The sequence below is a fragment of the Dendrobates tinctorius genome, unplaced genomic scaffold, assembly GCF_039654945.1.
Source record: "Dendrobates tinctorius isolate UK_male_01 unplaced genomic scaffold, ASM3965494v1 ptg000232l, whole genome shotgun sequence".
Lineage (NCBI taxonomy): Eukaryota > Metazoa > Chordata > Amphibia > Anura > Dendrobatidae > Dendrobates > Dendrobates tinctorius.
In genome coordinates this window covers 20,385,674-20,399,524 of record NW_027361899.1, presented here as the reverse complement: position 1 = coordinate 20,399,524, position 13,851 = coordinate 20,385,674, and the positions used below count along the sequence as shown (strand labels likewise).

Sequence of the window (13,851 nt, the reverse complement as noted above, 5' to 3'; positions counted from 1 at the left end):
GCTATGCCTGCTACAATGACAGTGATTGACACATTAGCCAATGATGGGACAGTAGTAGTCCCATCATCCGGCTAATGTGTTGAATGTAAAAAAAAAATATACATACTACATACATACTACATACATACTACATATATACAACATTCATACAACATACATAGTACATACTACATATATACTACATTCATACAACATACATACATAGTACATACTACATATATACTACATTCATACAACATACATACATGCATACTACATACACACTACATTCATACAACATACATACATGCATACTACATACTACATATATACTACACTCATACAACATACATACATACATGCATAGTACATACTACATATATACTACATTCATACAACACACATGCATACTACATACATACTACATATATACTACATTCATACAACATATATGCTACATTCATACAACATACATACATACTACATACATACATACATACAACATGCTACAGACATACATACTACAGACATACAACATACATACTACATACAATACATTCATACAATACCTACATATAGACATACAGTACATATAACATGGAGTACATACTCACCATCACTAGTCACTTTGTTCCCCAAAGCCAGTGTCATCTATAAAAAAATATAAAAAAAACAAACAAGCGATATACTCCCTGATCTGCAGAAATCCACGAGTGTCCCACGACGATCTCCTGCAGTGCATCACTGAGAGGTTACCATAGTTCACTGGTCTCATTTTATGGCAAAAGCTGCGTGGGAACTTTCTCACACAGCAATGCCAAAAGTGAGACTAGGGACTATTTTTTTACAGTGGCGGAGGAATAGAGTGCGGAAGGATACCTACCTCCAGTCATTGTATTCCTGGGGCCCCTAGAGAGTGGTCGCATCAGCTGATACTGCTCTTCTCCACAGGAGATAGTCGTGGGACACTCATGGATTTCTGCGGATCAGGGAGTATATCGCTTGTTTGTTATTTTCATATTTTTTATAGATGACACTGGCTTCGGGGATCAAAGTGACAAGTGATGGTGAGTATGTACTCTATGTTGTATGTACTGTATGTCTATATGTATGTATTGTATGAATGTATTGTATGTAGTATGTATGTAGTATGTATGTAGTATGTATTTTGTATGTCTGTAGCATGTTGTATGTATGTATGTATGTTGTATGAATGTAGTCTATATGTAGTATGTATGTAGTATGCATGTATGTTGTATGTATGTAGTATGTATGTTGTATGAATGTAGTATATATGTAGTATGTATGTAGTATGCATGTATGTATGTTGCATGAATGTAGTATATATGTAGTATGTATGTAGTATGTAGTATGCATGTATGTATGTTGTATGAATGTAGTATGTATGTAGTTTTCATGTATGTATGTTGTATGAATGTAGTATATATGAAGTATGTATGTATGTTGTATGAATGTAGTATATATGTAGTATGTATGTAGTATGTATGTATGTTGTATGAATGTAGTATGTATGTAGTATGTAGTATGCATGTATGTATGTTGTATGAATGTAGTATATATGTAGTATGTATGAATGTTGTATATATGTAGCATGTATGTATGCTGTATGAATGTAGTATATATGTAGTATGTATGTATGTTGTATGAATGTAGTATATATGTACTATGCATGTATGTATGTTGTATGAATGTAGTATATATGTTGTATGTACTGTATGTAGTATGTATGAATGTTGTATATATGTAGTATGTATGCTGTATGAATGTAGTATATATGTAGTATGTATGTAGTATGTATGTATGTTGTATGAATGTAGTATATATGAAGTATGTATGTAGTATGTATATTTTTTTATTTTTTTTTTTACATTCAACACATTAGCCAGATGATGGGACTACTACTGTCCCATCATTGGCTAATGTGTCAATCACTGTCATTGTAGCAGGCATAGCCCGATGGGACTTGTAGTCCCATCGGACGATGCCTGCACACACACACAACCCCTGGCAGCCCGCACAAACCCCCGGCAGGCCCGTACAGACCCCCGGCAGGCCCGCACAGACCCCCGCCAGCCGGCACAGACCCCCGGCAGGCCCGCACAGACCCCTGGCAGTCCGCACAGACCCCCGGCAGCCGGCACAGACCCCCGGCAGGCCCGCACAGACCCCCGGCAGGCCCGCACAGACCCCCGGCAGCCGGCACAGACCCCCGGCAGGCCCGTACAGACCCCCGGCAGGCCCGCACAGGCCCCCGGCAGCTGGCACAGACCCCCGGCATCCCGCACAGACCCCCGGCAGGCCCGCACAGACCCCCGGCAGGCCCGCACAGACCCCGCCCGCACACACAGACACGCACAGTGTCCGCCCACGCACCGCCCACACTCTTCCCCCCTCCCGAACAGGATGTGCAAGTAAAGAAAGGGGTTTTTTTAATTCCGATATTTCTGTCCCATTGACTTGAATGGGACTTCCGGTATCGGAATCGGCGATACCCAATACTTTTTGGGTATCGGTCTGATCCAATCCGATACTTCACGGTATAGAATGGTATCGCTCAACACTACTAAGGACGTTTTCAGATGACCACTTCCCTTTAAAGGAATATTCAATGAGTGATTGTTACACCTTCATGGTAGAAACAGACTACATTATGCATTGAAATGTGGACAGCTTTTATAACATACAGATGTGTAACTCTACAGTCTATCATGCGGTTATATCACAGGTCTCTGCTGCAAAGGGGTAAAGATATAAGGGGTGCTAAGAAAGAAGTCACATCCTGGTGCCTGGAGGTGACGGAAGGGCTGTAAGCCACATAAGAAGACACCAATATAACAGTTGGTACATATACGTGGGAGTCCTATAGTTAATTTTTGTAGTCATGAGATAGGCCACGAAGGACAATTTTTGCACGGATGACTGCTTCAGCACAGAGTGTGAGATAAGCTAATCGAATTCATGTCATAATTTTTAAAAATTTGCTGAACCCACCGATATTTAACAATTTGATATTCGATTCACGCGAATCACCTAAATCTGCCACAATTTTACACATTGCAGAACATTGCATCAGCTGGAGAAAGATGGCATGACCTCAGGTGTGGCTGTTCTTGCTTGCCCATAATGCTTTATAGCTATGACATCACATGGTATAACACAATCAAGACAGACTATCACAGCCTGTATAAAAGCAGAGGCAGGGAATGCAGCAGCCATATGGTGATGAATTTGGATTGTCAGAGAACCACACAGCTTGCCTTTTAGCCATAGAGATAGGAAGAGAAAGCCATAAAACACTGATAAAATGTATAGATAGTGTGTGAGGAAAAGGAAAACAATGCATTTATAGGAGAGTCACTGTGTTACCGGTTACAATCCGCTTGCTCATGCCATACATGTTGGTGTCATGTTGACATTGCTAAGGCTAGGTTAGCGTTAAAGAGTTTGAATAACATCTTAGGAGACCTATAAATGCTCTTTCAGGGCAATTGGAGGATTCGGAGCGCTTTTACTTTGCCAAAAAACGAATTTCCTGGACAAATTCAGTGAAGCTAGCAAATCCAAATTTTGAGAGATTCGCTCATCTCTAGTATGTGCTCGTGTGTTTCTCCATGTGTAGCTGTATTTGTGCGTGTGGACAGGGCCCTATGTCTGCGACAGATTGAAATTTTTTATGCTTTTTTTTTCCTTCTTCTTTCAAATCAGTCCAGTACAGATCCACTGTGGGGAGAACAGAGATGACAACAGTCAATGGTTGGTGACAGACAAGTAGTAATTTTTGTTGCCATAAAGACATTGACTTGTGTGGCTCATCCATGACATTACATTAGTCAAGAAGGAAATATGACATTTCTTCCACTCGTTGGTAAAAATTTTGTAGAACCAAGCCATTATTATACACTAATTTAGGCCTAAACAGCGCCACTATTGTTCTTAGGCTATGTCTGGTATTGCAGCTCATCATTTACTTAAATACTGGTCACAGCCTGTGGCCACATTCCTACCTTCAGTATTTGGTCAGTATTTTACATCAGTATTTGTAAGCCAAAACCAGGAGTGGGTGATAAATACAGAAGTGATGACAGGTTCTATTATACTTTTCCTCTTATTCTTCCATTCCTGATTTCGTCTTACAAATACTGATGTAAAATACTGACGAAATACTGAATGTGTGAACGTGGCCTTTGGACAACAATGGCACAATTTTTAACTTAAAAAAAGTGGAAAGCGGGTCTTATTCTTTGGCAAACAGCACCACACCTTTCCACAGGTTCTACCTGGTATTGCAACTAAGCCCAACTGAAGTGAATGGGGCTGAATGGCAACACCACTTCCAGGTATGTTTTTTCTAATCCTATACAACACCTTTAATCTCAGATGCCCCCTCTAATGATATTCCTCACCCTCCCTCCACCTCTTGTACAAATAGATGATGGACATACTGTAGTCAGTGTTAGTAAAGACAGACATTGGAAATATATGGAGACGAAGGAGAATCATCACTACAGAGTGGGCCCAGGAGATGAGCCATCACCCACCTCAAATTGCAGTGATCAGAATCGGCTGTGATCGCTGCTGTTTAATCCCTTGGATGCTGCGGGTGCGATTGAGAGCAGCATCTAAATGATTAAACTGGAAGTGGTTTCCTCTGACACCCCATCGAATACCTTTCCATCCCATAACACGATGATAGGGTGCCGACGTGCTTCCATCATAGCTAGCGATCTACTATCTACCAACTTTAGACCAAAACCATATTAAGGACAAAAAACCCATAAGAATGGAAATTGATGACATAGGATACATACATAAGTAACAATATATAATATGGGTTTAACTTGATAGGATCAATAGGGACAATCGCATATAACATATAAATATCCACCAGAAAGAGAAGCGATCAAAAAGTCCAAGAGACTCGGTATTGGAAAAGGTAATGTAAAGGTCCACCCATGTATTACCCCCCCCCCCCATGCACTTTTCGGCAAATGGCCTTTCCCTTGCGTTGGGGGGGGGGGTTACATACATGGGTGGACCTCTACTTGCTGTCCTAACAGGTAAAGTTTTACCATTGTCTATTTGCATATAATGATAATGTCTATATCAATATAACCTGTTTGGGCATTTTTTACTATTTGGGATTGGCGCAATGTATCATCTAATACTATATTGCAACATTGCTTTAGTTATGCCTTATCCCTTTTTAGTCCCTTTATCCCATGTATGCCCCAGGTGTTTGCCTTTGTGCTGCTATTGTCAATCTTGACTCAATTTCCCCCTTTTTCCTTGTCCCTGTTCACATTTCAATAAAGTGTTTATATTATCTTTTCCAATACCGAGTCTCTTGGACTTTTTTTGATCGCTTCTTTTTCTGGTGGATATCTACCAACTTTGTAATCTACAATACACTGCAATACAGAATTAGTGCAGTGTGTTACACCTACGATCAAGTGAAGACACTGTTATGTCAGGCTCAAGTCTAAGGCTGGGTTCACACGAAGCAGAACTCTCGCGGAAATTACCGCGAGAGTTCCGGAATTCCATTCCGCGGGAAAATCGCATTTTAAATTCCCGTGATTTTTCCGCGGAAAAATTAGCATTTTGCAAGCGTAATTAGCTTGCAAAATGCTAGCGTTTTCCAAGAGATCTGTAGCATCGCTTGGAGAACTGATTTACAGGTTGGTCACACTCGTCAAACATAGTGTTTGACGAGTGTGACCAACTTTTTACTACTGAGGCTGCCTATGCAGTATCAGTAGTAAAAGATAAAATGTAAAAAAATAATAAAAAAAATAAAAAATGGTGTTATTCTTACCTTCCGACGTCCCGCGCAGCCGTTCCCAGTAATCCTTTGCGAAAATGCCCACGATGACGTAAGTTCTCGCGGGATCGTGATGTCTCGCGATGAAGTTGCGTGAATGACCGCGAGACTTCGCGATCCCTCGAGAACGGACGCCATCGCGGGCATTTTTGCAAAGGATTACTGGGAACGGGAGCGTGGAGAGAGGCGGCAAGGCTGCGCGGGACGTCGGAAGGTGAGAATAACAATATTTTTTATTTTAAATTCTATTTTTTACAGGGATATGGTGCCCAAAGCCCGGAGGACAGTCTCCTCTCCTCCGGACCGTGGGTACCATCCGCAATTGTTCTGCTTACTTTTCTCATGGTGTGCACAGCCACATGCGGAAAGTAAGCAGAACAATGCATTCCTATGGGTGCGGGATCGCCACGATTCCGCAAAATTAATGAGCATGCTGCGTTTTTTACCGCGAAGCGATTCCGCCACGGTAAAAAACGCAGCATTAGCACAGCATTGCGGAATCCCATAGGAATGCATGGGATGCTTATTTTTTTTGTTTTCGCGGCAAAATAGCGCGGTTAAAACCGCCGCGGAAACGCGAAAAAAAGCGACGTGTGAACTCAGCCTAAAGGGCCTCTCTGACCTTTCCCGACGCCTGCGCACTGCAGTACTTTGCTCTACCCTGAACAGGGCAGATAAGTATGCCTGTGCAGGAGCGCGGTACCGGGGAGTCATGAAGCAAGCAGGAGGGTGGCATCGCAAGATGGGAGGTGCCGGACCCGGACCTGCGACACCCATCGAACTGGACCGCCCAGCAAGTGAGTATAATAAAACTTATTTTTCTTCTATTGCAGGTCGGGTAGGGGGCTTATCTACAGCATTATAGAATGCTGTAGAGAAATGTGGCGCCCCTGAGGGCTCAGTCTCCACAGAGGTACTGCACCTCCTCCTGAGGTGTGCTGCCCCACCATCCAGGCCAGGTGGAATCACCTGACCACACTCCAACACCTGAACCCCACACCACAAAGTAGTGCAGCAAAGCACCTTCGGCGGCTCCCTGCTTGGAGTGTAGCATAGCACCCCTTGGTGGCTCCCTGCTTGGAACACGAAACGTGCTGGGAGGTGGGTGGAGCTGAGTTTAGTTTGCACTAAAAGAGCGGGAAGAGGATAGGATTTAGACAGTTAGTCACAGGAGTCTGACGAGGTCAGTCTGTGAAAGGAGATCCCCTGTGTGGGACAGAGGAAGGAAGTGCTGCAGCCGACCTCAGTGATCTGGGTCCGCTGGCACAAGCAAGGAACATTGAAAGAAAGCCTGACTCTCCATAAGAAGGAAAGGATTAGTACGGAACGTGAGGAGAATAAGAGAACCAGGACCAGGGTTAGAGAAGAACCCTTCCCAAGTTCTAAGCGCAAGGCCGGGGTCTGGTCCCCGAGGTTGTATGGATACTAATGGTCCTGCAGCAGACACCGGAGGAATAGAAGTAGTGACCACTTTATTCTCACACCAGACTTGGGGGCACAACAGCAACGTGTGTGAGCCGGGACTAGGTAGTAAGGAGTCCCCGAAGTAGGCTACAGCTGTCTGCCGTACAAGTAGGATCCTTAGGAACATCTGACAGGAGGGACTCCAGTGTAACTCAGTACTGTGAGTACTTCACTAAAAGGCGCTAAGAGGGAGATGTTCAGAAAAGGCACATATGTTGACTGAATGTTGGAAGGGAGTACTTCATCTTGCCTGGAAGTTGGCTGAGCTGAGCTCCTGGCCTGGAGGACACGGCACGGATGCGGGCACCTGTACCTGCAACAGACTGAGTAAAGCTTTGGAACTACATGCCCTGGTGTCCTCCGCTTATTCCTGCGCCAACCCGCCCAGCACTGCTACATCCCTTGCGCCCGACACTACACCATCTAAGTGTCACTTCACCTACACTGCCCTGGGACTACAGCCCTGCCTGTGGAGGGCTATAACATCACTGCTGCACCACATCATCTGTCCCAGAGGATCTGTCTGCAGCGTCGGCTTACATCTTCATTGCCGAACACCACAGGTGGCGTCACGAATCACTTATAAACTTTCACCACCATAAGCACACTGAAACAACCCCTTTTGTAATGGAGCCCCAGGGCCACGGACCGGGTCACTGCTGCCGTGACAACTCCCGTTAAGATGATCAACCAGCCCGGTACCGAGTACCCCATAGCCCTGGTGAGTGAGGGTGCTCCAGAAGCCCTGAAAGGCAGTGGCCGTAAATCGCATAGGACAAACCAGGCGACAGGTTCCCTTTAAGTCCAGTATGGTGGCTCAGTGGTTAGCACTGCAGCCTTGAGGGTCCTGGGTTCGAATCCCACCAAGGACAACATCTGCAAGGAGTTTGTATGTTCTCCCCGTGTTTGCGTGGGTTTCCTCCGGGCTCTCTAGTTTCCTCCCACATTCCAAAGACATACTGATAGGGAATCTAGATTGTGAGCCCCAATGAGGACAGTGATGATAATGTGTGTAAAGCACTGTGGAATTAATAGCGCTATATAAATGAGTAAAATAAATAAAATAAGGTCAAAATTGCCACTGCTACAAAGGGGTTAAAAAGAAAATTTTAGAAATGTTTGGACAAAACATGTAAAAAGCAATGTTTGTAAAAAGACTATATGCATAAGATTACCTCAGATAATGATAGACTGATGTTTCCATCCTTATCTGTGTCCAGGATGTTAAACATTTCTGAAGAGAAAGGAAAAGTAGAAAAAAAAACTATGATAAAAATGTGATAATACTCAATGCCAGTCTGCAGCTACCTGGTGTAAAGGCTTCATAGAAATTGGATAAAAACGTAATATTATGACCAATTTTCACCATTTATCGCTAAACTCTGGGCTGCTTAACAGATTTTTTTTTAACTGTCCAATGTGATGAGAAAAAGCCACAGATAAAAAACACATATGCAGTTTTAGTGTGTTTCCACCTGCGGAAAAGCAGTAAGTAGGTATGTAATCTGCACATGACTTTATCAATAAGGTTTTATAGTACTGTGTAACAAGGAATTTCCAAAACAAAGCAGTTATTTAAAACATGATATACAAAAAAAGAGTAAAAAACAGCAGTGGAAAAATCGCAATAAACATGCAGGTAAAAAACATAATAAAAATGCAAGTTCAGGGGCGTAACGATCGCGGTTGCAGGATGTGCAACCAGGCCTGAAGATGGAGGGGGCCCACCGACGCCAGTGCATATTTCAGCAGGATGCGTATTTGAGGACATACATCCAGCTGAAATGCATTGCAGTGCAAAGTCCCTGGACGGCAACACGCACCACGGGCCAATCAGAGGCCAGAAACTGACATCGGCGTGCAAGTCACTGGCTGTGCATGGCAGTGATGCCATGCGCTGCCCGTCACTTACACACTGAAGTCAGGTGTCGGCTTCAGAAGAGGACACCGCATGGCATGGGAATGGAGGAAGGTGAGTAGAATTAGCTAATTGCTTTTATGTGTCACAGAACAGCAGCAGGACAGGGATATATATACCAGGATTGGGGGCATATACCAGGATGGGGGATATATATATATATAATATACCAGGATGGTAGACATATATTCCAGGATGGGCCCAAGAGGGTGTCATACAAACCAGAATGGGGGACATATATACCAGGACGGGCCAAGGATTTAGAACATGTATACCAGGATAGGGAACATAAATACCAGCATGGGGACATATATACCAGGATGGGGACATATATACCTGGATGAGCCTAGGATGGGAGACATATATTCCAGGAAGGGGCCCAGAATGCAGGACAGATACAACAGGATGGGGTACATTCTACTATGACGGGGCCCAGGATGGAGGACATAATTACATAATGTAGAAGGGCAACATGTATGTCCTTATAGGATTTAGAACATTACAAGGGCCCATACATCTGACAATTTTGCACTGGGGCCCATCGGACTCTAGTTACATCACTGGTAGTGTCACTACTTACTAAACAAGGTCTCCAAGCGGATCATGCAGGCAATGAAGTCTTCAAAGTTGATATTCAGTTCACCGGAGACGCAACGCTGGACAATAACTTCCTGAATCCGGTTATTAAGGTTAAAGCCTAAAAGGAAAACCCGGATAATTTTGTCATCAATGTATCTTGAGCTCAACAGTCAGTTGATAATTCTCTCTTGCTGTTCATCCCCGCAACCCACCCCCTTAATCCCTGCACTTGGCATTACTCAGTTTGTTCCTTCAACTTTGTATTATTTCACAAAGTTTTGTAGTCACCCGCTTTGAGTAGGGCGCTCCGCATTTCATGGGCATCGATGGTTCCAGAGAAGTTGGCATCGGCTTCCAGGAAGATTTTCTGTGATACAAATTAGTAGTAAATTTACTTACAACTAGAACAGGTAGGTGTTATCTATTTTATTTTTAGTGCCAAAGTAACGGAATGAGGGTCTGGTGCCCAATGGTTAGTTGCAAAAATTTTGTAAAAATTACATTTTTTTCACTATAAGTAATGGCGGTGACATCCAAGATTTAAAAATGTTTTGTTTCCCCTGTGTATTGGGTCTGACTTACTGGAAAAGTGTAAGGTGATACCGATCGCAGCAGTCACGTAACTATGGACAGATTGTCACTGGACAATATGGCGGTGCTAAAACTGGCCAGCTACATGAGATTACTGTTGGCAGAAAGCCCTCTTTCTCGACTCCCCATATACAAGACTGCAGAAGCAGACTCTTATTTCTCAAAAAAGCAAAAGGATCGGGGACCATAATTAAAACAACCGATTCCTTCTCTCCCCAAAAATCTTCTGTTGGGGAGAGTTGGGAGACCCATACACATTTGATGGTCGGCCTATCCCGAAAAGGTTCACATGACTTTCATACAATGTGGGTGAGGTTCTTAAAGAAGACCAGTCGCCAGGTCAAAACTGTTAATATTGTTTTATTCCCGCTGCTCCCCTGAGTGTTACGTTGCTTCTTCTTTCTTAAAAATCCACCACAGATCCAAAGATATGAGTCTATATATGTAGTGCGGTCAAAACACTATTTTTTATAGTCTTTACCAAGGGGGTGTTGAATATGTGAGCCACACACCCTTGTAAAAGAAAAACAAACATAAAAATATCATTAAATAAAAAAGCCCATATATGTGGAAATGTATGGTGGATTTTTAAGGGAAAAAAAACAATACTCAAGGAAGCAGCAAGGATAAAACCTGGCCATATCTGATGCGATGACAAGGTCCTCTTTAATGAACTAATGAACCTAAGGGTGGTCATCAGAGCCTTTGTATTACCATTAATAGGGGGAGGAGATCCCCCTCACAAAACATTAGGACATGCCCAAAAAATATGGATGTCATAAAAGGGGGTCTTCCGCTTTGGACCTTCCTTTATAATCCATATCAGTCAACTCCTAAGTAGAAGCCCCATGTCTTGGGGACATAATTCGACAATTACATGCCTGCCCACTCATCTGAATGGTTGGCATGTTGTAATCTTTGTACGAGTTAAGGCCCAGCGTCGCTGCTCCTGATTGCTGGAGGGACTGTCTTGTGACAGCTCACCAGCGATCAGCCTAACGATGTCCCAGTGATCCCATCATGTCGGATCGTTGGTGGGATCAGTGGGACATCGTTATGTGTAAAGGGGGCTTTAGATTCACAGTGATCAGATGATTGAGGTTGTCCTCGTCTTCCTGATAAAACAATTTACACTTCTCGGCCACATAAAGAACAGTATAGAAATACCATGTAGTGCTCGAGCTTCCTCCACAGGATTTTATACTCTTCGTGGCTCAGTGTTCCGGTGTTGTCCACCTTTGATTCCAGAGTTAAGGTTGTCTTCATGTATAGTCGCCCCCCGTGGTCCATGAACAAGATGAACAAGGGGATTACAGAGACACTAACACACAAACTTTCACTTTTGTATTCCAACAGATGCCAACTCCAAGTGACTTATGTCACAAAACAGAAAAAGTTAATCTATTATATAAAGCTCAAAGTGTGTATGTATGTATGTGTGTGTGTATGTCCGGGATAGGCATCCGCACCGTCGCAGCTACAGCCACAAAATTTGGCACAGTCACACGTCTAGACCCCGAGAGCGTCCTAAGCTATGTTGTGAGGCGAAATTTTAACCCCGCACGTTCCAATTCACCAAACAATTATGCCCCTATCTACATACTGGGGGAAAAAGTGTGTGCGCGTCAAGCCCCGCCCCTCATTATGATGTCATAAAGGTTGACTATGGGATGGAGGATGTGTGATGGGTATATGGGCACGGGACTATGGGATGGAGGATATGTATGATGGGTATATTGGCACGGGACTATGGGATGGAGGATGTGTGATGGGTATATGGGCACTGGACTATGGGATGGAGGATATGTATGATGGGTATATGGGCACGGGACTATGGGATGGAGGATATGTATGACGGGTATATGGGCACGGGACTATGGGATGGAGGATATGTATGATGGGTATATTGGCACGGGACTATGGGATGGAGGATATGTATGATGGGTATATGGGCACTGGACTATGGGATGGAGGATATGTATGATGGGTATATGGGCACGGGACTATGGGATGGAGGATATGTATGACGGGTATATGGGCACGGCACTATGGGATGGCAGATATGTATGACGGGTATATGGGCACAGGACTATGGGATGAAGGATATGTACGATGGGTATATGGGCACAGGACTATGGGATGGAGGATATGTATGATGGGTATATGGGCACAGGACTATGGGATGAAGGATATGTACGATGGGTATATGGGCACAGGACTATGGGATGGCGGATATGTATGACGGGTATATGGGCACGGACTATGGGATGGAGGATATGTATGATGGGTATATGGGCACAGGACTATGGGATGGAGGATATGTATGACGGGTATATGGGCACAGGACTATGGGATGAAGGATATGTACGATGGGTATATGGGCACAGGACTATGGGATGGAGGATATGTATGACGGGTATATGGGCACAGGACTATGGGATGAAGGATATGTACGATGGGTATATGGGCACAGGACTATGGGATGAAGGATATGTACGATGGGTATATGGGCACAGGACTATGGGATGGAGGATATGTATGACGGGTATATGGGCACGGGACTATGGGATGAAGGATATGTATGATGGGTATATGGGCACGGACTATGGGATGGAGGATATGTATGACGGGTATATGGGCATGGGACTATGGGATGAAGGATATGTATGATGGGTATATGGGCATGGGACTATGGGATGGCGGATATGTATGATGGGTATATGGGCACAGGACTATGGGATGGAGGATATGTATGATGGGTATATGGGCATGGGACTATGAGATGAAGGATGTGTGATGGGTATATGGGCACTCGACTATGGGATGGTGAATATGTATGATGGGTATATGGGCATGAGACTATGAGATGAAGGATGCGTGATGGGTATATGGGCACTCGACTATGGGATGGCGAATATGTATGATGGGTATATGGGCATGAGACTATGTGATGGAGAATATGTATGATGGCTATATGGGCATGGGACTATGGGATGGAGGATGTGTGATGGGTATATGGGCACTCGACTATGGGATGGAGGATAGGTATGTTGGGTATATGGGCATGGGACTATGAGATGAAGGATGTGTGATGGGTATATGGGCACTCGACTATGGGATGGAGGATATGTATGATGGGTATATGGGCATGGGACTATGAGATGAAGGATGTGTGATGGGTATATGGGCACTCGACTATGGGATGGTGAATATGTATGATGGGTATATGGGCATGAGACTATGAGATGAAGGATGCGTGATGGGTATATGGGCACTCGACTATGGGATGGCGAATATGTATGATGGGTACATGGGTATGGGACTATGTGATGGAGAATATGTATGATGGCTATATGGGCATGGGACTATGGGATGGAGGATGTGTGATGGGTATATGGGCACTCGACTATGGGATGGAGGATAGGTATGTTGGGTATATGGGCATGGGACTATGGGATGGAGGATAATTGTAATTTGT

The 13,851-nt window shown here is 43.9% G+C and overlaps 1 protein-coding gene across 1 annotated transcript in view; it reads right to left on the bottom strand.

The window, feature by feature from the left end:
- Positions 1–2,655: 2,655 nt before the first annotated feature.
- Positions 2,656–13,851, bottom strand: part of LOC141060133 (calpain-8-like) — a 138,143-nt gene continuing 126,947 nt past the window's right edge. The window contains exons 17-21 of the mRNA XM_073556414.1: positions 11,541–11,609; positions 10,071–10,149; positions 9,784–9,900; positions 8,461–8,519; positions 2,656–3,720 (exon numbers count right to left, since the gene is read on the bottom strand). Of these exons, the coding sequence (XP_073412515.1) occupies positions 3,697–3,720; positions 8,461–8,519; positions 9,784–9,900; positions 10,071–10,149; positions 11,541–11,609 (348 nt within the window). The 3' untranslated portion in view covers positions 2,656–3,696. The remainder of the gene's footprint in view (positions 3,721–8,460; positions 8,520–9,783; positions 9,901–10,070; positions 10,150–11,540; positions 11,610–13,851) is intronic.